Source organism: Vipera berus, assembly GCF_964194415.1.
Source record: "Vipera berus genome assembly, chromosome: 4".
In the NCBI taxonomy this organism is placed as follows: Eukaryota; Metazoa; Chordata; class Lepidosauria; order Squamata; family Viperidae; genus Vipera; species Vipera berus.
Window position 1 is genome coordinate 74,966,616 of NC_138206.1, and position 24,970 is coordinate 74,991,585.

Here is a 24,970-nt window from a genome sequence, read left to right on the forward strand (position 1 = left end):
AGCAGGGTTCGGCGGCTGGCGAGGCACTCGTGTGGGGCTCTCCCGGGGCTGGCGGGCCGAACGGGGACCAGCCTCCCCCTCTCTGCGCTAGAGCGCCACTCATGGAGGCGGCCAAGGGCAAGCAGGGCAAGGCTGCTCCTGCTCGAAAGGCAGGGTTTGGCAGCCGGCAAGGTGCTCACATGGGGCTCTCCCGGGGCTGGCGGGCAATGGGGGAGGAGCAGGCCGATTGCCTTACTGATACTTGGGACTCCAACGTGCCTTCCCAGCCACGTGTGCCCCGAAGAAGCACCAATCAGAAGTCAATCTGGTTGCTGCACAACGAGTCCCTGGGGAGGGCGGGGCCTCACTCTGCACATGCGTGCATCCTCTGTAGGGTTTGTGAAGGCCGCTGCCAAGCAGCATGCTTTCCGGCAGCAAGTGAGCTGGGAAGGAGCGGAGCATGGGGAAGAGGAGGAGGGGAGGCAAGGGGGGGAGGAAGGTGACGCCATGTACCACCAGTGGTACACGTACCACCGGTTGAAAAGCCCTGAACCCCTTGAGGCAAGCCTTAAGCTTATGAAAAATATAGAAGAATTTTGAGATGTGGCAGGCCTGAAACTAAAAACCTTACAGAAAAACAAAAAAAATATCAGCTTTCAGAAAAAACAGGTCTCCAAATAGTTTAAAAAATTAAATATTTGGGATTTATTTAACACCAAGATGTGCAACAATAAAAGAAGACAATTACGTAAAATTACTAAAATAAAACTAGACTTGGAAAAATTGGGAAAACTTACAACTTTCAATGCTGGGGAGAATAGCAACAGTGAAGATGAATATTCTATCAAAAATACTTTTTATTTCAAACAATACCTATAAGATTGGGGGAAAAACTTTGATGAACTAAATAAATTAATATTGAAATTCATTTGGCAAGAAAAAAAAGCTAGAATTAGATTGAAAATGCTTCAAGAAGCGAAAGAAAATAGAGGTTTTGGACTGTCAGACTGGACTTTATATTATCAAGCAGCTGTATTAACATGGCTAAAAGAGTGAATGACCCTTAGAAACAAAAGACTACTATACCTAGAGGGACATAATCTACAACTTTGGTGGCATGCCTTCCCATGGTATGGGAAGAATAAATACACAGATACTTTCAATATCATTATGTAAGAAATGCACTTTTTTTAGAAAGTGAAAAAGTAAAAGTGAAAATTTACATGAAAATACCTAGATGGCTCTTAAAAATGGAAGCGTTTGTTCACCCAAACCTAACTAACTATGAGAAAATTGTGACTTATAAAGATATTTTGAATAATGAAGGGAAATTAAAACACAGACAAAAATTAGAATAGGGTATTGACCTGCCATGGTGGCCATATCTGCAAATCCAAATGAGATATGAAAAAGATGTTAAAACATCTGGATTTTATAAAGAACACAGAATTTGACAAGATATTACTGACATCAGATGAAAAATTGATTAAGAAACTTTATAAATATATGTTGTTTAAAGATGGAAGAGGAACAAGTTAAAGAAACAATGATAACATGGGCAAAGATTTTTGGACATAACAGGACTAGAAAATTGGTAAGGCCTTTGGGAAAGAAATTCTTAAAAAGCAGTGGTGTACAAAGAAAATCTATACAAAATGTTCTATAGATGACATTTAACACTGGTAAGGTTAGCAAAAATGTTTAAAAACGTATCTAGCAACTGTTGGAAATGTAGACAAAAATCAAGCACTTATTACCATCTTTGGTGGACATGCCCCAAAGCTAAAAGATTCTGGTCAAGAATACACATATGGTTAGAGAAAATGACAAAAAAACCCATAGATTTTAAGCCAGAATTATTTTTGTTAAGACGTAATTGTAGAAAATCATGAGAAAGAGTGTATATATGTAATGTTACAAGTGTTAATTGCAGCAAGAATTGTATTCGCTCAATATTGGAAAAATGAAGATTTACCAACGGAGGAAGAGTTAATTAAAAAAAATTAGATTGTGCATAAATGGATGGATTGACATTGAAAATGAAAGAGAAAGAAGATTCAGTATACTTTAGAACAGGGTTGTCGAACTGCCGGCCTGCGGGCCGGACGCGTCATGAAGAAACTGCACCCACCCCATTGCCGGCAATGGGTAAAAAGCTCTGATACGTTGTGCGATGTCACGTGATGTTGCGAGTTTGACATGTCTGCTTTAGAACATAGGATACCTTTAAACAATGGTTAGAAAATCGAGGTAGAGAGAAAGGAATTTAACATGTATTAGTAAGTTAAATTTTGGAACATAGACAATGTATTGCTGATAAAATATTAAGCACTTCTGATTATAAAAAACTAATATACATATACAAAAAAGCTAATATATAACTATTTTCATAAGGCATTTTAGCTGAACTGAAAGGATTTACTTTAACATTTTATCTCAGCAGAGATTTTCCCTCTCTCTTTCTCCTGATAACATATTCCTAATAAGAGCTTCATGAATTCCCTTTCCTCAACAAAAGTTGCTGGATAAAAAATGCATACAACTATAGGCAGTATGATAATGTACTAAGTAAAAGCTAATAATCTGGAAAAAATCATTTCTTCAAATAAAAAATCCATTCATTTGGTATATACTATTTGACAAAATAATGCTATTCCCTTGAAAATCTCTGAATACTTGTATGCTGCCTGTAAATACTGAAAGAGGACAACTGCTTAATTTTCTGCCAGTGTTAGGCCCCTCAAATCATTTTTGGGGCACTGCAATTCTGTTGGGAGTAGGGAGGCTTTTCCTCTTTTGGGAGTGGGGAGGTCGTGGGTTCTGGGATGTGTTTCTTTTGCTTTGTTCTCTAAACCTTTGATGTATCTCTGGTCATGAAAGGGGGAAGGAATGTGCCTGGGCCCATCTGCCTTATCTCTGCTAGGCTGAGAAGAGGACACAACAGCTGGGAACAGTTTTATCGCTCCTTCAACTTCCAATTCCCATAACTTCACACCTGTGGATTGGCTGTATTTGGACGGGGCAGTTGGGCACCTGGGAGGGGTTTTGAAGAGAGGGGTTTAATGTAATGTTTCATGCAGGAATTATTCAGATTTTGCCTAGCTTTCCTGTTTTCACTCTCTCAATAAAAGTTCCTTTTGAAACAATGCCAGTTTCAAGAGTTCTGCTTTATTGGGAGTATTAATTGAGGCAGGACCTACATTAAGCAAGACCTGCAAAGTGGTTAACCAGAAGGGATTACATCTTTAGCATGGGGACCGTGCACATGAGGTCTCACCATGGCAGCAAGCAGGAGAAGGCTGAGTGATGGGCAGAGACCTCCATGAAGACTCACCCAGAAGAGAGTTCCTCTGTGCATGGAGGAAGCTGCAGCCATGGAAGTTCTCCAGAGGCCAAGGGGGTCCATTGGCGTGGGCAAAAAGGAGGACTGGGAAGGGAGGACCCAAAGGGTCAATCTCACCCATGGCAGCAGGAAGCCGGGCTGGAAGTGCGAGATGGAGTTACTCTACGCCGATGACAAACCAGGCGAAGAGTTGAGCCTAGCTGACTGACTCCTGAAACACGTCATACACTTCATGGTGGAAGCCTTCCAGAACCTGAAGATGCAAGAAGCTGCAGTGGCTGCAGGGAAAAGAGTGAGGAACCTGTGAAGGAACCCGCACACGGAGAAAGCGAGTCCCCCACCTCAGGAACCTCAGTGTCAACACTGCTAACATTGAATGTTATTGCTTGACAAGAGATGAAGAAGTAGCCATTTCATATGTTAAACTTGTGTATTGCTTTAAGAGATTGGGAGGGGGGAAGAGGAGGATTGTTCCTCAAGGCCATCTGAAATTAAAGAAGATAAGAGCTTGGCAGGTTTTCTAATGGAAGGGAAACTGGTTCTTTAAATTAATTGGAGAATATGATTAATGGCAAAATTAGAAAGATGGAGAATTGTGTTTTAATATATTGTGCAAGGGGGCGGAGATTTCAGATTCCAGCTTCCTTCGAGCAAGCATTTGCCGGTGTATTAGGCTGAATAAAGGACTTTTAAGGTAAACAATGCCTCAAAGTCACTTGAAAAGCCCATATGTCGGAAACTTGACACTCAGCTGATGCTGTGGCTTCTGCAGAAAGGGCAACAACCGCCCCAGCTACCCCACATTGGATTGTCCCGGTCAGGGTAAATGCACAGAGGGCTGGCGAAAGGGGAACCCCGTGGCTGGAGCATAAGGCACTCCCTGGGATCAAGTTCAATTGGGACCCTCAACAATTGGGGTTCTTCCTTGCCCATGTCCTTACGTTCATGCAGAACTACAGGTTAGAACTCCCCAGCGAGAGAGCCAGGGTCAGAGTTGTTACCCTAACCCTAGAAGGTGCTGTTGCCAGATGCATGTTGACCCTGTACAACGCTGATGCTCCAGAGCTCCGGAACTTCAACTGTTTCATGGCAGTGCTGAGGCAGCATTTCAAAGACCCCCCTGGCTGATTGAAAGGTGCGAGACTGCATTAAGATGGTGAGGCAAGGCTGCTGCCTGGTAGCCGAATACACCAAAGAATTTTGTGACCTAGCCTGCCATCTCAATTCGCTGGAAGACATCCATGTGTGCTGTTTTAAAGATAGGCTCAATGACAACCTATACCATACCATCAGAAGAGTTCCTGCCCTCCTCCACGACTGGTGTATCTTGGCCGAAGAAGCAGAGATTAACCAAGCCAGGAACCAGTACCACTCAGGCAGAGTGTGGAGATGATCCCTGCCAGAGGGAAACAGGGAGGCAGCAAGACCCCTAGCAGCATCACTGTGCTCAACTGACCTCTTCAAATGTGGCAAGGAAGGCCACTGGGCTGTGGAATGCCATTGAAAGACCTTCTCAAAGAAGGTCTTTGAATGGCCCATTGACCATTGGGGGAAAACCAACTAAGCCTTCCCAACGCCCTAAGGACATGGCCCTGAAGAGTGCTGAGGTCGTAGAGTTCCTTCCTTCCCCAAACCTGGGAGGGGGAACCCCAACCCCACCGGAGAAAGAGCCAGGGACATCTGACAGCAACTACAATGATGACCCCCTAGTAAATGGCCTGATTGCACCAGTAACCATGTCCATACAACTGTTAATTCCAGGCACGGGGACAAAAGTAGCCCTAAAGGCTCTACTAGACTCAGGGTGCATCAGATGCTTAATAAGCCCAACCCTAGTGGGAAAACTACGGATTTGCCTAAGGAGATTAAAGAACCCAATTGCATTCTGCCAGCTAGACGGGGCTACCACTGGAAGTGTCCCAGCCACCTCTGCCATTGAACCCCTGTGGTTAACCATGGGGAGCCACTCTGAGACTTTAAGCTTTATAGTGGCACCTGGCATGGAAAGGCCCCTCCTCCTAGAATTGGTGTGGCTGAAAAAAAAATGGAACCTGCGGGTGAACTGGTAGGATGGGCAGTTAAGGTTCCCAAAGGAACAGGAAGCCCTGTCTAGCAACCGCAACAAATAGAAAAGAGCCAAATCAAGAAACAGTGGCGGCTGCAAAGAGTGAGTCGCTGAGAGGCATTCCTAAGGAATAGCATGATTTGGGTGAAGTATACAGTGAGAGGGGTTTAGACGAACTCCCTCTTCACTGGCACAGAGACTGTGCCAGTGAGATTGCCCCAGAGCTAAACTTCCAAAGCCTAAACTGTACTCCATGACTCCCAGGGAGTTAGACTACCTGTGCCAGTACATAGACAAGAATTTAGCTCGGGGCTTCATCCAGCTGGCTAGACCATGGGTGGCAACCCCAGTGTTGTTCCAGGAGAAGAAACATGGGTCTCTTTATCTCTGCATGGATCACAGTGGTCTGAACATGGTATTCATGGAGAATGTGTACCCCTTGCCCCTCATGAAGGACATGCTGCCCCTCCTCTCTAAAGGGAAAGTATTTTCTAAAGTGAACTTATGGAAGGCTTATTACCGAGTCAGAATTAGAGAAGGAGACAAATGGAAAACTGCTTTTAATTACCCCCTGGGCTGCTTTCAATTTAAAGTGCTCCCTTTTAAATTACAAGGAACCCCTGCAGTGTTCATGCAACTGATAAATGAAGTGCTACATAAGCACCTGTATAAGGGAGTTTTGGTGTATCTGTATGATATATTAATAATATACACTGAGACAAAATCTGAGCACATAAAACTGGTCAGAGCGGTCTTGAATAAACTCCGTGTTGCCAAACTATATGCTAAGGTTTCAAAGTGTGTATTCCACAAAGAGAAAATTGACTACCTAGGCTACTGGTTCTCGTATGAGGGGGTGGAGATGGACCTAGAGAAAGTGTGTGCCATTTTAGAATGGGAAACCGCGTGCACCAGGAAGTACTGATATTTCATACCTATTAGATATGAGGTTTTTTTGTATCTTAATATAATGTAAGCTTTAATACAGTGGTAGCTCAGTATTCATCTTTAATTGGTTCCAGGAGGTTGAATAAGTACCAAAAGCAATGAGTACCAAACAGATTTTTCCCATAAGGAATAATGTAGTGAGTCACAAGGCAGCTGACATCAACAAGTTGTTGAGTACCAAACAAATGATGAGTACTTGAGTACTGGGACAAAACTTTCAAATCAAAATGCGTTGAGTACCAAATTCAGTAAGCTTCAAAGCATTTAAGTACCAAGGTACCACAGTACATGATGAGGATAACTAAATCTATACTTTTCCTTTTTATAGATTAATAGGAGTTATAGTTTGTTTCACAAATTTTATGGATGTAACGTACATAATCTTAAGAAGTTTATTCACTTTAATAACGTTCATATGGATGCTTTAATATAGTTTGATATAGTTTATCTTTCCATTTATCTCTTTTTTTATTAAAAAGTTTTACAAAAACAAAGTTTTACAATATATCCCCAAATCCCCCCCACCCCAAACCCGCCCACTTCCCCCCCAACTTCCCAGAGCTAAATACAGGATTATAGTTATAATAATCATATTCTAAATAAAAATTATGCATAATATACAATTAACCAAATTCATAATGTGCTTTAACTCCACTTTAACATAACTACCTTCAAAGTACCAATAACAATATCCCACTAAAATCTACTCATAAGCTAAATGGAACTTTTTAGTCCCATATTTGTTCTGAATATAATCTATCCATCTCCTCCAAACTGAAATATATCTTTCCTGTGAGTGATCTTTCAAGTAAGCAGAAATCTTAGACATTTCTGCAAGATTCGAAACTTTAAACACCCATTCTTCTATAGTAGGCAAACTATCCTTCTTCCAATATTGTCCCACCAGTAACCGTGCTGCTGTTATCATATTCAACATCAAGTTAGTTTCTTTAACATCACAATCTACAACAATACCCAATAGAAACAATTGCGGAGAAAACTTTATCTTTCTTTTAAAAATCTTTTGAATGTTCCACCAAATTTTGATCCAAAAAGCTTTTATATTTCTACAAGTCCACCACATGTGAAAATAGGTAGCTTCTAAACTACCACATCTCCAACATTTAGACTGTAAATTAGGATACATGTTAGACAACTTCTTGGGATCCAGATGCCATTTATAAAACATTTTATAAAAATTTTCTCTTAAGTTTTGAGCCTGAGTAAATTTAACATTTCTGACCCAAATTATCTCCCAAGTGTCCAACGAAATTGGTTCCTGAATATTTTGTGCCCACTTTATCATACAGTCTTTAACTAATTCCATTTCCGAGTCCAATTCAATTAAAGCATTATATATCCTCTTTATATGTGCACAATTTAAATCTCTAATTTGTTTTACTAAATTTTGATCTATAATTGTGATGCCAACCTTTTGATCTGACTTCCACCTAGCTTTCAATTGGGTATATTGAAACCAAGAGTAACTTATATTTTCTTGTCTTAACTCATCTAATGATTTAAGTTGCCAATCATTCCCTTGCAATCTAAGTAATTCCTTATAAGAAACCATATCCATACTCACTCCCATAGATACGCCCTCTATCGCGTGTCCAGGAATTCCCTAAATCGGTATTTTATAATTTAACTTATAATAATACTTTTTCCAGACACGCAATAAAGCACTTCTAAGAATATGGGATTTAAAAGCCCTGTCCACCTTCTTATCGTAAAGCAAATATGCATGCCATCCATATACCAAATCCCATCCCTCAAGATGAAGTATTCTCTTGTTAGTTAAATTAAGCCAATCACTAACCCACCTCAAGGCAACCGCATCATAATACAATTTCAAATTCGGCGCCTTGAGTCCCCCTCTTTCCCTAGCATCTTGTAAAATCTTAAATTTAACTCTTGGTTTTTTCCCCACCCAAATAAATTTATTAATACCCTTCTGCCATTGATCAAGGTTGGCATCCTTTTTCAATATAGGTATCATTTGAAACAAAAAGAGAAACTTTGGGAGAACATTCATTTTAACAACTGCAATTCTTCCCAGTAATGATAATTGTAATTTTTTCCAATTATTTAAATCCCTTTGTACCCTCAACCATAGTGTTTCATAATTATTCTTATACAATTTTACATTTGAGGCTGCAATATATACTGCTAAATATTTAACCTTTTTCACTATTTCAAAACCTGTTAATTTAGATAACATATCCCTTTCACTCATAGATAAGTTCTTAGATAACATCTTAGTCTTATTACTATTCACCTTGAACCCAGAAACCTTACCATACTGAGTTATAATTTCCATCAAATCTATAACCGACTGTAACGGTTGAGATACTGTCACAACCAAGTCATCAGCAAAAGCTCTCAATCTATAATCATTCTGTTTTATTTTAATTCCCTTTAAGTTTAAGTTTAAGTTTAAGTTTATTAAATTTTTATACCGCCCTTCTCCCGAAGGACTCAGGGCGGTGAACAGGGCATAAATAAAAATACACAAGTACAAAAGTTAAAAAAGAATTAAATTATTGCCCAAAGTAAAACAGTAAAAATATACAAATATTAAAACCCTGAGTTAACTCCCCATCAGGCCAGGCCAGCTTGTTCGAATAAATGGGTCTTTAACCCGCGCCGGAAGGAGCGGAGATCCGGTGCCATCCGGAGCTCAACCGGCAGTTGATTCCACAGAGCCGGGGCGCCCACAGAGAAGGCCCTCCCCCTGGGGGCCACCAGCCGGCATTTCTGACCGGAGGCACCCTGAGGAGGCCCTCTCTGTGGGAACGCACAGGGCGGAGGGGAGTCGACGCCGGCAGCAGGTGGTCCCCGAGGTATTCCGGACCCATGCCATGTAAGGACTTAAAAGCCATCACCAAGACCTTGAACCTCACCCGGAAGACAACTGGTAACCAATGCAGCTCGCGGAGCAAAGGTGTAACATGGGAGTACCGGGAAACTCCCAAGAAAACTCTCGCGGCCGCATTCTGTACCAGTTGGAGCCTCCGAGTGGTCTTCAAGGGAAGCCCCATGTAGAGAGCATTGCAATAGTCAAGACGAGAGGTCACGAGCGCACGAGTGACCGTACACAGGGCATCCCGGTCTAGATAGGGCCGCAACTGACGCACCAGGCGAACCTGAGCGAAAGCCCCCCTAGTCACGGCTACTATGTGGTCTTCTAAGGCAAGCCGTGAATCTAGGAGGACTCCCAAGTTGCGAGCCCTATCCACGGGGGGTAAAGACTCACCCCCCATAGAAAGCGATGGAACATTTTGAATGTCCCGGGATGCCTTTATCATAGAGGACTCTCGAATTTTAATTAATAAAATCTCTAATGTTAAAACAAACAATAATGGTGATAGGGGGCATCCCTGTCTTGTACCTTTTTCAATTTTAAAGGTCTCTGTTAGTCCCCCATTAACTATAATTTGTGCAGTTTGTTGTTGATATATAACTTTAATAGCATGTAAAAAACCTTCTCCAAAATTCATCTCCTCAACAACTCTCAATAAAAATTGCCAATTCAATTGGTCAAAGGCTTTCTCTGCATCCAAAAATATCAATGCTGCAGAGACTTGGTTGTTCTTATCCAAGTATTCAAGCAAATTTACAATTTGTCTTACATTATATTTCATATACCTCCCAGATATAAATCCCGATTGATCACTATGAATCATTTGTTTCAAAACTTGCATTAATCTATTAGCCAATACTTTAGCAAAAATCTTATAATCTGTATTTAAAAGCGATATAGGTCTATAATTTTTAGGTTGAGTAAGGTCTTGATCCTCCTTTGGAATCAATGATACAAAAGCTGTCCTCCATGATGGAGGAACTGCACCTCCAGTCTGAATTTCATTAAACAAAATCTTTAAGGGTTCAATCATTTCAAGCAACAACTTTTTTTTATTGAAAAGTTTTTCAATACATTTTATCTTTAACAATCCCTCCCCCTCCCCCCACCCAACCCTTCCTAACCCTCCCTAACCCTCCCCCCACCCCTTCCCCCCTCCCCCTCCCCGACTTCCCAGAGCTAAATACAAGGTATAAAGGTAAAAACAATAATAAACAACCATATGTTAACAACAATAAACTATTAAGTCTATCGCACTCTAGCTCATATAAAATGACTACAAGCAATACTAATATCACATCAAAACTTATACAAATGCTAAATGAAACTTTTTAGTCCCATATTTGTTCTGGATGTAATCAATCCACTTTTTCCACTCCATAATATAACGTTGTTGCGAATGGTCTTTCAAAGAAATTTCTTCTGATGTAATTGGGCAATTCATCTCAAGTTGTTGTTCTTTTGAGAGTCTCGGAAAATGAGCTCTCTGTAAATACTTGTCTATATCTAAAGCTTGTATATTTTCTTTAGAATATAATTTCGAGTAAAAATCTAAAAAACTCCTCTTAATCAAATTTTGTTGGTAGACTTCTTTTCCTTTATATTCTATTTTATCTATAGTACGTGATTTCTGTTTCTTCCTTAATTGATAAGCCAACCATCTACCAGGCTTATTAGCGTTACAAAAAGTATTGTGTTTAGCATAGCGCAAATTAGTTGCTACTTGATCAGCCAGTAGCATGTTAAATTGTTCTTTCAATAAATGTATTGAGATCCTTAAATTATTATCCAATGGATTCAAAATAAGCTTTTTCTCCTTAGCTTTAATCTCTTCCTCAATATCTAAACGTTTTTGCATTTGCTTACGCCTGTAAGCATTATTCATATAAATCAAAACCCCTCTCATATAAGCTTTACTAGCATCCCAAACCATTTCCATCGAGGTACCTTTATGCATATTTGTAACAAAAAATTCTTTCATATGTTCTCTACATTTCTGCAAGAACAAGTCATTTGTAAATAAGTTCTCATTCAGCCTCCAGGATCTTCTACTAACATCTTCAGCAAAAAACTCCAACCAAACAGGACTATGGTCAGACATTGTCCTAGGAAAAATCTTAACGTTCTTAACCGAAGAAAAAAGATCAGTAGTAATCAAAATAAAGTCAATCCTGGAGAAAGATTTATGTCTATCCGAAAAAAAGTAAAATCTCTGTCTCTCATATTACTTTCCCGCCATACATCTCTTAATTCCAGATCTTCCTTCAAATCAAAAAAAGCTTTAGGCAATTTCAAATTAAAAAAGTTTTTAGAGGATCCCTTCTTGTCTTCGGATGGCACCAAAACTCCATTCCAGTCCCCCATCATAATAACAGATTTATAATCCAGTTCGATTAGTCTCTGATGTAAAAATTTGAAGAATTTTTGCTGTTGTTGATTTGGAGCATATAATCCAATAAGAAGAACTTTCTTTCCCTGTAGTATTAATTCAATACTAACATATCTCCCTTGTTTATCCGATCCAATCAATTTTGCCGAAAAGTCTTTTCTTAAATAAATAACCACTCCAGCCTTCTTGTCCGGAGCAAAGGATGCAAAATGTGTTCCCAATCGGGAATTAATCAGATACTTTTGGTCTTTTAATGCAATATGTGTCTCTTGTAAGCAAACAATGTCATTTTTATGTTGTTTCAGATAAAAAAATACTTTCTTTCTTTTCTGTGGTGAATTTAAGCCATTAACATTCCATGTCAGGAACTACACCATCTCTGGTGACCATGAGCCTTTGGAACATGGCCTGAAGATCAGCTGTTGCTCTCTTCGGACGTGCTCCTCCCACAGGCTCTGAGGCAGCCGCGTCTTGCGCGTCCTGCATTGCTGGACCAGTTACAGGCTTTTGTTTTTGCTCTTTTTCCATACGCTTATATGCAGCTCTTGTCATCCTCTGTTCTTTTGGGTCTTCCTTTAATACCAAACTCTGCTCTGTAGCCTCCGCCTGCCGCATCTCCTCAAGAGGCAATGACATTGCCCCTTCACTCAATTGTTTATCTTCTTGTCTTACTTCTGTTCTTTTGATTCGAGGAGATGGTGGTAAGCCTGCTTTCAGGACCTTAGTGTAGAAATCTTTTGCTTTTAAAATTGTATCCAATCTGTATCTGGTCCCTGCATAATTTACCACAATTCCATTAGGTATTTCCCATCTGAACTGGATTTGTCGCTTCTTAAGCTCATCAGACAGAAAGGCAAAATCTTTCCTTTTTCTAAGAATTTTTGGAGGTATCTCCTTTAAAATTATAATGTCTTGGCCTGCAATTTGAAATTTTTCCCGATAAAAAGCCTGGATAATAGAATTTCTGGTTAATCTCCTGGAAAAATAAATCACTACATCTCTAGGCAAATTTTTTTGCCTAGCAATCCAGGAGTTAACCCTAAATGTCTTATCCATTTCCTTAAGTAGTTCTTCAGGTTCACATTTCAAAACAGGAGCCACTGCTCGTGCTATTTCCCATTCCAAATCTTTAGGATTCTCTTTGAGGCCTCTGATACGCAAAGCAAACTCCATGTTCTTATATTCTGATATAGTAACCTGGTCCTCTGTTCTGTCAATCTTGGCCTCTGCTCTATCAATCTTCTGTTCAGCATCAATAATTTTATTTTCCAAATTCTCCACATACTCCATAACTGAGTCCACACGAACATCCAGGCGTTCTATATGTGCAGCCAGACCCTGAAGTGCAAGCACTATATCTTCCCTCATCTGGTTGTTTTGGTTAACAAATTCTTCCCTTGTTTCCTTTATTTCCTGCTGCAAGACTTGTGTTGACTGCATCACAACTCGCTGAATGTCTGTCAATGTAAATGCAGGAGGGGGGGGAGGGTGGTTGTACTGTAGGTTTAATCGAAGTCTGCCCTACAGCTTGTGGTAAAGGTGAAGAAATAACATTCTTAGAAATTGGAGGCCCTCCCCCACATCTTGCAGCCATCTCTTAGGTTTCGATTTCCTCTTTCACCCAGCAGAATCAAAGTTCAGAAGAAAGAAAAAAAAGAAGGAAAAGGAAAGAAAAAATAAAAATTCTCCCAAAGTTCTTAACCTTCAATAAGAAAAAAGGGAACAGGCTTTCAAATAAACAAAATCCGATACTGGGTAAAGTCAGTTGCAAATTGTATCTCTTGCTTTGTAGCAAAATATAACAGTTTTCCAACGCAGTCACTTCACACAGGAAAGAAACATTCCAGCGCCATTTTTACTCCATTCAAACTTGAAACTTGAAGAAGATAATGAAGCTGAGTTAAAGTTAAAATCCAACTTGAAAATTCAGATCTTCCTGCTTTGCTCTGCCTGCTTCTCAAAGAAACAAAATACTCACAGTCCCATCTAAGCAGCAGGTGCAGATGTCGCATCTGGTTCCACTCCTTTTGGAGCGAAAACGTCCTGAGAGCGGAGAAAGCCTGGGCTCCGAGGGGGCTCACCCTGTTATCCCCCAAACTACTTGGGAGAATCGCAGGGGAGCTCTACCTGTACCCAGGCAGGCTCGCCTCTCCCTCTTCTCCCAAGGGAGAAGCTCCAGCGCTGTGGGACAGCTGATTTTCGCTGCCTCCGAGCGCTTTGACACTTCCCAGGATCGGGCGGCTTCAGAATGTCGCCATTCGGCGCGGCAGCGCTACCAGAAGCTCCATTTGTTATCTCTTTTTTAATGTATTTTCTGAATCATTTTCTAAACTACAAATTCCAAACTTTGTAACTTTGAAAAATAAAAAAATATAGGATAGATTCTCGCTGGATCTTTAGAAATATATTATTTTATTTAAATATCATATATGTATTTTTAGTTTGAATATATTAACAAATGGTTCCTAACTACAATTTTCTAAAAAATAAACTGTTCCTGCAGAAAATATTGATTCTGGGTATAAGACGACTATTAGCACACATTTAAAATAATGGATAATGCTGGTGGAAACTACTGAACCATTATCCAAAACTTCTAGAAGGCATTAAATTGCTTACATCTGTGCTAATATAAAGTACTATTATAACTGCAAGGAAAAATTGGAGGAAATACAGTATTTATATCTATAATTTTCTAAGTACAGGTTCTACTTTGTTTTTCGATCAACTGAGTGTTAATCCTTTGATAGCAACATGAATTGACCAACCAGCCTGTCACCTGAATATGATGTTGTGGGTTGAGAGTGACTGGCCCAAAGTCACTTTGCAGTTTCATATTAGACCTCATGGTCTCCTGGTTTGTAGCCTGGTGCCTTAATCGTAGTGACTAAGCTGGCTCTCATTTATTTATTTATTTATTCATTGATTCACGTGTATGTATATATGTATGTATGCATGTGTATGTATGTGTGTGTGTATACACACACATATTCAACTCTACAACAAACATAGCGGCAGTCATCTTGCTCATTCTAGGTTGCCACACACAAAGATGGGAGGATAGTGTGATTCTTTGGAGGGAATTTCAGACTTGGTTTCATTTTTGACCATGCCAATATACTATAACCAATAAACATGTTATTTGAGAAAGTCTAGCCTTGGAGGTCCGATTTGTTTGGTCTTGTCTAGCGGAACCTTGACATTAAACCAAGTCTCACTCAAAATGTTATTTTTCCTGGGGGCCTGAGCCCCGGTTGCCTACCCACCATTTTGGGAGGACAGCGAAGACACAGCAAAGATTTTGGTATTGAGAAGAGATAGGAATCCACTGCTAGTCGCAGTGGGGATTTGACTGGCAGAGCACAAATGGCTGCTCCGGTCATTGAAGAAGGCCTAATGATGAAGAAGCAGATAATCCAACCTGGGAAGTTGGTGCCACAAGAGGGAATCATGATCCTGGCGACCCTCTACCAGGCAGAGACTGCCCCTCAGCACAGAAACACCCCAGGACTGCTCAAGAGGAGGTTTTGTTATTTCTGCTCCATGGTTCTTCATCTACAGCATAGAAGGGGAAGGGGTCGACTGGTTGGGACAACTCCACAGAGTGGAAGAACCAGATGGCAGTCCACAGTCCCTCGGTCAAACAGCTGAAGGAGACGTTTGACCAGCTGGAAGTCAGAGAAGTGGTTCCTACTGCACAGTGCGAGTGTTTAATGGGGGGTTAAGGCAAAGACCTATCCACCTCTTCCACTCCCCGCTGGAGTCCCAGTCCCATAGCTGGGGCCCATGCTCCATTACCCACTCCCCATTCAGCAGCAATATCAAGGCCCTGATATCAACCAAACCCTATGCAGCACCATCAAGCTGCGAGCCCGAGAGCCCAGCACAGTGTATGTGGCCCTGCAACATCTCAAGCCACCCCTATCAAGCCCACATTTGATGGAAACCCTGAGAAGTTACCTTTCTTCCTGAATCAAGTGTGGGCCCACTTCAATCGCTATGTTTATGCCTACCCTGACGATGCCACAATGGTGAATGCAGTGACAGCCAACTTGGAGGGGGAAGCAGCTTAGTGGGTGACCAATTTGCATGACAAGGAAGTCCCAGAACTTCTGGACATAAACCTATTTATGGAGCAATTGAGGGCAAGGTTTGAGAATGAATCCCAAGCCCTGCAAGCAGAAAAAGGGATCCACCGTTTGAGACATAATGGTCACTCAGCAAAAGAATATGTCTGGGAATTCCGGAGAGTCACTGGTCACTTAGGACAGTGGCCAGAGCAATTGTTGATCCACTACTTCCAAGCAAGGGCTGGACTATGACCTACTCTAAGTGTGTATCTACGGGGGAATTCCAAACTGACTCTGAGAGTGGTATAGTTTGGCGCTGACCCTAGACATTGAGCTGGATGGCCCAAGAAGCCAGCAACTGTGGAGTTGAAACCAAGATGGGGACCGGAGAAACGCTTATTTGGTCGACGCCTTCAGTCTGCCTCTGTGGCTAGCGCTCTCAGAGCATCTGCTGGAACTCCCATCAAGTGCTTCAGATGTGGTCAGCAAGGTCACCGAGCCGCAGAGTGCCTGGCTCCTGCCCCCCAAATCAAGAGTGCACCCACCCCGACTGCCAAGTTGAGGAAACCACCATGAGCCAGATGAGAAAAGTCTAATTGGGCTCAACAGGAGCAAGCTGTCCAGATCTCCTCTCCTTCCAAGGGAGAAGCAAGATCTCCACCCGAGCACCTGCCCCTACCGGCACCTTACAATAGCGATGAGGATGGTGAAGATGATCCGATGGTAAGTTGACCCATCTCAGCTTTCAATATTCCTGCCAAAATTATAGTGCCAAAGATGGGGGCCCAAACAGATTTAGATGTTCTAATAGACTCAGGTTGCACCAGAAACCTAATCAACCTCCCTACAGTACTTACACTGTTGTCCCTAGCCATGAAGTTTGAACTGGTGGATAGGTCCCTTATTGGAGGTTCCGCTGCAAGACACCTAACCGAGCCATTGTGTTTGGAAATGGGACAGCATTGGGAAATCATCCATTTTGTGGTGATCCCTAAGGTGAAAGAGACTGTGACTCTAGGCTTGGCATGGCTTGATAAGTGGCAACCAAACATTTGGTGGGAGAATGGTGGGACAACTCTGACAATGGCAACAGGACCCCTCCCGCCCACTGACCTCAGTGAAATAAAGGGGGCTGCAGCAGTTGGAAGCCAGGGGAAACTCCTCGAGATTTTAAAGGCCGCCATAGAATGAATACCAGGGATCCAACTTGTTCCCAGTGAATATTATGATTTGGTGGAGGTTTTTAGCAAAAAGGAATGTGCCACACTTCCTCCTCACCAAACTACCGACTGCACAGTTGAAATTCTACCAGATGCCAAACTCCCAAAGCCAAAAATGTATTCTATGATGCCTAGAGAGATGGAAAAACTGAGAGAATACATTGACAAGAATTTGGCCAGAGGCTTTATCCAGCCCGCAAAATCACACATGGCTGCCCCAGTGCTATTCAAAGAAAAAAATGGATCTTTGAGGCTCTATGTGGATTTTATAGGGTTAAAAGCTGTCAGCATAGAAAACATGCACCCCTCTCCCTTTGATGAAAGACATGCTAGCCCACCTGGCAAAAAGAAAAATCTTCACAAAGCTAGACTTATTGGGTGTGAATTAGAGAAGGGGGATGAATGGAAGACAGCCTTCAATTGTCCTCTGGAGAGTTTTCAGTTCAAAGTAATGCCTTTTGGACTCCAAGGAGTCCCTGCCATGTTTATGCTGCTGATAAACCAGGTGTTACATGATCACCTATAAAAGGGGTTTTTGGTTTACCTTGATGATATCCTCATCTACACTGAGAACATGGAGGAACACGTCAAGTTAGTTTGGGAGGTGCTTAAGAAGCTGTTGAAGGCTAGCTTCTATGCCAAGCTTAGACGCACCTTGACTACCTAGGTTACCGAATCTCTAGTGAGGGACCCTGCCAAAGCAGTGCTAGAATGGCAGCCTCCGTGAACCTGTAAGCAACTTCAAAGTTTTTTGGGGGTTCGCTAATTTCTATTGTCAGTTCATCCCGTTTTACGAAAATCACTATGCCAATGACTGTTAAAAACCGGGAGGGGGAACCCTGACTTTGTCAACATTTGCAATGGACTATGGAATGCCAGGTAGCTTTTCAGCAATTAGACTGTTTGCAGCAGAACCAGTTCTTAAACACCCTGACCCACAGGAACCATCCATCATTCAGGCCGATGCAAGTGATGTTGCTGTGGGTGCTGTTCTCCTACAGAAAAATAATACGGGAGATCTACAACCTTGCGTCTACACCTCAAGAAAGCTTTCAGATACAGAGAGATGATGGGCTGTTTGGGAGAAGGTGGCTTTTGCGGTGGGATGGGCTTTGCTAGCTTGGCGTCATTTCCTGGAAGGGAGCAAAATGCTTTTTTGAAGTATGGACTGATGATAAAAACTTAGAGGCACTAAAAACCCCTAGAACGGGTAGGCAACCTCAGGTCTTTTATGACTCATGGACTTCAACTCCCAGAATTCCTGAGTGAGCTATGCTGACTCAGGAATTCTGGGAGTTGAAGTCCATGAGTCATAAAAGAGCTGAGGTTGCCTACCCCTGCCCTAAAAAGTTGTCCCCTAAGCAAGTTAGGTGGGCACAGTATTTCACCCTCAGATACCTCCCTGGGGGGAAAAACTTCCTGGCAGATGCTCTGTCTAGAATGCCCCAATATAAACTCCATTGGGAGGAAGTTATTAATTCCATCATTCCTCTATGATAGTCAACCTCTCAAGTAACCATGAAAGGTCAAATGCAGAGGAAATCTGACAAGCCTGATAGTCCACTAATGGAAAAACTCAAAGAGGAACTCAGAACAGACCCCTGGTTCAAAGACAATAGATCACTACTGACCTATCAAGATGGACTAGCCTGGAAGGGTTCAAAACTATACCTTTCGGTATCCCTCAGAGTTCCAGCCCTTCAATGTAATCATGATGCAAAACAAGCTGATCATTTTGGTTTTCTAAAAACTTTGCATTTGGTGTGGCAGCAGTTTTGGTGGCCAGGCATGAAAAAAGACATTGAAAGTTAGTTACAAAGTTACAAAGCTGTGCTACCTGAGCAGCTATGAAAAAGCACCTTGGAAAACCTCCTGGGCTATTGCAACAGGTGGCCAATCCTTCCCAGTCCTGGGAGGAGATAGCCATGGACTTTACTGTGGAATGACCCAAAAGCAGGGGGAGCACAGTAATCTGGACTGTCATTGATCTTTTTTCAAAGCAAGCTCATTTAATTGCTTCTTCAGGACTCCCATCTGCCCCAAAACTAGCCAGGTTATTTTTAAAACACATCTATTGACTCCATGGAGCAACAAAAAGGATTATATCAGATAGGAGGGTTCATTTTACCGCAAACATTTGGAGGGAGTTTGTAAAATTGATTGGATCTATCCAGGGGCTTTTATCTGTACAAATGGATTGGCTGAATGTACGAACGCAATGGTGGAACAATATCTCAGATGCTATGTAAATTACCAACAGACTAACTGGGTGGACCTCCTGCCTTTCGCCAAAGTAGCGTACAACAACACTGTACACAGTAGCACTGGACTTACTCCATTTAAAGTAGCTACTGATTGGGAATTTGTCCCTATGCCCAAATATTCCCAAGAACCTCCTCCTTCACAGACCCTAGATCAGTGAGTGACCTCATTACAAACTGTTTGGGGAAACGTAAAGAAAGCTTTAGCCTAGAGGCCATTCCATGTGGGGGAGAAGGTTTGCCTCTCCACTAAATATCTAAGTTTGAAACTGCCTAGCAAAAAAATGGGACCTACGTTTCTTGGTCCTTTTCCCATAATCAGAATTTTAAATCCTGTCACAGTTCAATTAAAACTGCCATGGCTATTAGGGAAAGTTCACCCCATTTTCTATTGCAGTCTGTTAAAACCAGTCACAGAATTGTCCTTACAGCCGATTCTTAAAATGGTGCCTGGTCCCATTTTAGTAGAGGGAGAAATTTATTATGAGATAAAATGTTATCTTGGATTCTAGATTGTATAAGAGTAAATTACAATATTTAGTTCAGTGGAAGAGTTACCCCTTATCAGAAGCTACCTGGGTGAAATGTACAGATGTGAAAGCAGATAAATACAGAGACTTTATGATAAACATCCTCAGAAACCCAGGGGGGATTTCTAACTTGTATTTTTGTTTCCTCTACAGGATTTGCTCTCTTCTTAGGGCGTCCGACTATCAACTCTACAACGAACCTGGCTACAGCCATCTTGCTCATTCTAGGTTGCAGCAAAGATGGGAGGGGGGTGAGAAGTTTAACATTGTAATAGTGTGTCTCTTTGGAGGGAATTTCAGACTTGGTTTCACTTCTGACCATGCGAATACTATGTAACCAATTAACATGTTCTTTGAGGAAGTTTCTAGCCTCAGAGTTCTGATTTGTTTGGTCTCATCTATTGGACCCTTCACACACACACACACACACACACACACACACACATGTATGTATGTATGTATGTACATATACACAAACACAAGGATGTTATATTTTATACACAAGCTGTATTTTATAGATAACAGAAGAGTTTTATCTGTTAACTTACATTCCAGTCTAGCGATGTTACATCCTTATTGCTGGGAACATCATGCCCTCCTTCTCTTATACAGTGCCTCAAAACTAGTTGTGTGGAACTACCATTGCTGTTTTCATTAAGATTCCATATTCTGGCAGTGGAATCACCAGATCTAAAAAGAATGAATACACATATTACTCACAAAAAAAAGCTTGGGGCTCTGTTGGCTCAAAATATTGTTTTGAAACAATATTATTATATATAAGTAGGAAATCCATTTCTTTGTATGCGCACATGCCTTCCTTCCAAGAACAAAGATTATCTGCCAAATTCTATTTACTGTTGTTACTAGAGTTGATATTGCTGGGCAAGAATGAAACGTATCAAAAAGTTCACATTTGTTTTAATGCTAATTTACCCTGATGCTAGTAGATCACTAACAGGATTCCAGGCACAGATGAACACCTCTGATTCATGACCCCGAAGAACTGTTGCTTTGTTAGAAGAAATTTCAACATCCCCATCGATTTCCATTGGTTTTGAGTGATTATCTGCAAAACATGCATAAATCTATGTAAACTAATACTAAGTACAGTGAAAATAGGAACAATGAAAGTAAAACACCAGTAACAAAACTAATAGGAAAATTGGATTAATCATAAAATATTGATTGGAAATGTTAAATTTTCCCCCATTATTGACTGACATCAAGGCAGGTTAAGCCCACTTACTATTCCCAGCATATGACGACCAACGAAAACTTATAATACTTAAACATGTCAATACAATTTAGAATTTCAGAATGCTTATTTGGTAATCATGTAATAACCTGAACACAAAAGACAATAGTAAAAAGGCATCAACTGACATGTAAGGCTAAAATGAGGGCAATGTGTCTGTGGCTTTTGGTCTTGGAGCATAAAAATCTTATAATGTCTAGAGTTCAAAGATTATCTATCTATCTATCTATCTATCTATCTATCTATCTATCTATCTATCTATCTATCATCTATCATCTATCTATCTCTAGCTTTGTCACATAAATTTGCATTTGATGTAAACATACTCATTAGAAAACATAGTTTAACTTACTTATTGCATGCGCCCCATTCTCCTCTCCATTCACAGTGGCTTCTCCAGTCTTTGGTGTATTTTGCTGTGGGACAGCAGTAGTTGTTGCTGTGGCTGTTGTAGTAGTTGTGGCTGCTGTTGCTATTGTAGCTACAGCTGTTGCTGCACTAGCTTGCTGCTGTGCTAATTTCTCCCTGAAAGCCTGCTGCCGAGTTTGCACTACATCAGGCATTACTGCATCTATCAGAGATAATGACTCTATAGGTCTGCCATCAAACACTGTACCATCCTAGGAATAGAAAGAAGAAAAGAAAAGGAATTAAAGTTTTTCCTGAAAAATAAGGTGAAATACTAGTTAAGCAGAATGCAATTACCATGTAATCTGAAATTAGTCTTCAATTGAATCTATAGAATTTTTACTACAAACTTGCTAGACTACTATGCAACCATGAAAAAAATGTGAATGATTAATCACAAAATAAATTATAGAAGTCACATACTGACAATGAAATTGAGTCACATACTTAAGAACAAGAAAAATATTTTGACTTATCCTCAGAAGACATTGCTCAGAGTATCACATAAAATTATACTTAACAAAAGTAAGGTTTCATTTGAAACCTTTTGATCTGGAATCTTGATTTACAAAGGCTGGATTTGCGGAGATTCAGAAAAGTCATTTTATTTCTTTTTTTCTCATGAAGATTAAATAAGAACATAACAAAATTCCTTTTTAGATCAGCAAAAGTATTTCTAGTCCAACATTGGATGAATCACATAGCTATATAGTCTATAACGGCTTTTCAACCTTTTTACCAATTGTACCACTTTTAGGATATGGCAATATTTGAGTACCACCAGTCGCCTAGCAAGGTGTCAAAAACTTGATGACCAAAAAAAAAACAAAAACCGGAAAAGAGTGATAAAGTACAGATAGTCCTTGACTTACAACAGTTCTCTTACTGACTATTCAAAGTTACAATGGCACTGGAAAACAGGAAGGAAGGGAAGGAAGGAGGTGTCCATTTTTCACACTTATGACCGCTGCAGCATCCTCAGGGTCATGTGATTTATATTCAGATGCTTGGCAACTGATTCATATTTATGATGGTCACAGTGTCCCAGGGTCTTGTGATCTTTAAAGCCTTTTGACAAAGCCAATGGTCCACTGGAGGAGCCCCGCCATCCCTCTTGGGCTGTGTGGGGGACTCCAGGACGGTGGTGCGGGCTGCCCAGAGGCCTGGGCGGTGAGAACAAGTGCCCAGCCTGACCCTCAAGCTCCCGGGGCACCAGGACCCCACAGCCCAATGGAGTCTAGTCCCACTTCCCCAAGGGGAGCATCCAGCTGCACTTATCTCAAGGCTGCTGCTACTGTGCTCACTCTCCTTGGCCAGGTTGCTCATGGTGGGTGCAGGAGGGCAAAGTGTGTGAGTCAGAGGGAGGCCCACTTCCTCTCCATGCAAGGAGACCTACCTTTGTAACCAAAGCATCCTTAGCGATAGGATGAGAGACCACCAGGATAGGCCAGGAGGAGGGGGCAAAGGGATGGCAAAAGAGAAGCAGGGCTGCTTATGGCCAAGTGCTAAGGGAGGACTTCCTTCAGACCCTCCCTCCCTCTCATTCCAATCTTCCTCCTTCCTTCCATGCTTCCTCCTTCCTTCCTCTTTCCCTCGTTTCTCATTCCCACCTCCTTCCTTCCCTTCCTTCGTTTCCACCTCCCTCCTTCCCCCCTCTCTGCTTCTCATTCCCATCTCCTTCCTTCCCTTCCTTCCTGTTTCCCTGCCTACCTCCCTTTCTCATTCCTGTCTCCTTCCTTCCTTCCTGTTACCCTCCTTTCCTGCCTCTTTCTCATTCCCATCTCCTTTCTTCCTGTATCCCTCCCTCCTTTCACATTCCCATCTCCTTCCTTCCTTCCTGTTTCCCTCCTTCCCTGCCTCCCTCTTTCTCATTCCCATCTCATTCCTTCCTGTTTCCCTCCCTCCTTCCCTCCCTCCTCATTTCCATCTCCTTACTTCCTCCCTCCGTGCCCAGGAAGGGACAAGGGGAGGGGGAGACGTTGCCAGCATGGCCGGTGGTCGTGCTGTCAGTGGCCATGGCTTGAATGGTCACTCCTGGACAAGAGTCGCACAGCCTTGTGGTGGGAAGATATTTGCGATGAGGGAGGGAGAAAGACAAGAAACACAGCTGGGGAGGTGTTACCCTCACAAGGAATGAGGAAAGGCACCATCCCTTGGGGCTGGGCAAGGCAAAGCTGGCCAGAAGCCAAACCTGCCTAGGTGTGCACATAGGAGGCGCCGAGTGCAAAGGGCCTGGTGTCCCGGGTAAAACGGAAGCACTCAGAATGCAGTCAGTCTGCGGGGCAGAACGATCACCTGGGATGTGTGCTTACTGCCTCTTGTGCATGTGCCCAGGCAGATTTGGCTTGTTGACAGTTTCACCTTGCCTGGCGCAGCCTCTCTGCGTTGTGAGGAGAGCATGCTGCTGTCTGCGGAAACTGAGTGGACTGGGCAGCATCACACAGGTAATGTGGACTCTCACCCCGCTTACAGTACCCCCTCCTCTGGAGCCTACAGAGCCAGATGTGTAAAGTGGGCGAAGGCCAATTGGTTGCTACCTCCAGCCAATGGTGCCTTTCTTCATTCTTCATGGAGGGCAACACTTCCCCAGCTGTGTTTCTTGCCTGTTTTTTGCTGCCAACTGTGTGTGCGCCCAGCATGGATGGCTGTCATGAAGTTGTAGATCAGCTCCCAGCCACCTTGTTTTATCTCCTTTCTTCTCTCCCCCCACCTGCTCCTTTTTGGTGCAGGTCCAGCTGACTACTAGTCTCAGGGCTGCATCTTTTTCTCTCCCTCTCTCACCAAAATTGACTCCTTTTATATCCTCTCCTGTCTCTGCTCTTCTCCTCCTTTCTCTTCCGGGTGTATTGGAAGTGCTGATCCTGGGGCCTTTGTCTCGCCCCAGCAGCTCCTGATGACTCTCTCATGGTAAGTCCTGTGCTGCGCTGCTTTAGCTCATTTCCTCCCCCCTGCTACACTTGTCTAGGCTAGGCAGGGTCATGTACCACCTGCCAGGTGCCCACATACCACTGGTTGTAAAGCCCTGGTCTATAATAGCATAATGTACCTCTCTTCTACTTTTTAAGAGCAATTTAGAATTAAAAATCATATGTAGAAGATGACCAAGATAAGCCCAAGGGTGGGGTCAAATGCATCATCAGTTTGGAGTCTCTATACCTCCATAAAAGATCTAAGTGTAGCCCCTCCTTGAAGTTCATTGATTCTTATCTGGCACAAAAAAAGCTTTGAACAATAAATAACAGATTAGATTCTTGTGTATAAACCTGTAGTACTTTTGAGCCCTGATCATATTTTAGTCTACTTGGGGGATGAATGAAATCCATACCTTGTATATTTTAATTTTAGCCGATTTGGTCTAGTGCAATGATGTTGAAACTTTTAGAGACTGAGTGCCCAAACTGCAACCCAAAACCCACTTATGTATTGCTGGGTGGGCGTGGCCCACTCAGGCGCAGCTACAGTGGGCGTGGCAGACTGGATGGGCATGGCCACTGGATGGGCATGGCTGCGATAGTCATGGCACACTGGGTGGGCATGGCCGGGGTGGACGTGGCCACCTTGATGTTGCTTATGGGGAGGGACACCTGTGGGGACCGGACAGGGTTGGGGGAGATCCAGGGGGTCTCTGGAAGGTGG

The 24,970-nt window shown here is 42.2% G+C and overlaps 1 protein-coding gene across 5 annotated transcripts in view; it reads right to left on the reverse strand.

Annotated features, from left to right (window-relative positions):
- TBL1X (transducin beta like 1 X-linked) overlaps positions 1 to 24,970 on the reverse strand; it is a 298,339-nt gene that overhangs the window by 25,851 nt on the left and 247,518 nt on the right. For all 5 annotated transcript variants that reach the window (XM_081327457.1, XM_081327458.1, XM_081327455.1 and 2 more), the window contains 3 exons: positions 21,279 to 21,546; positions 20,605 to 20,737; positions 20,217 to 20,358 (listed from right to left, as the gene is read on the reverse strand). In XM_081327457.1, coding sequence (XP_081183583.1) covers positions 20,217 to 20,358; positions 20,605 to 20,737; positions 21,279 to 21,489 — 486 coding nt within the window. In that variant the 5' untranslated portion in view covers positions 21,490 to 21,546. The remainder of the gene's footprint in view (positions 1 to 20,216; positions 20,359 to 20,604; positions 20,738 to 21,278; positions 21,547 to 24,970) is intronic.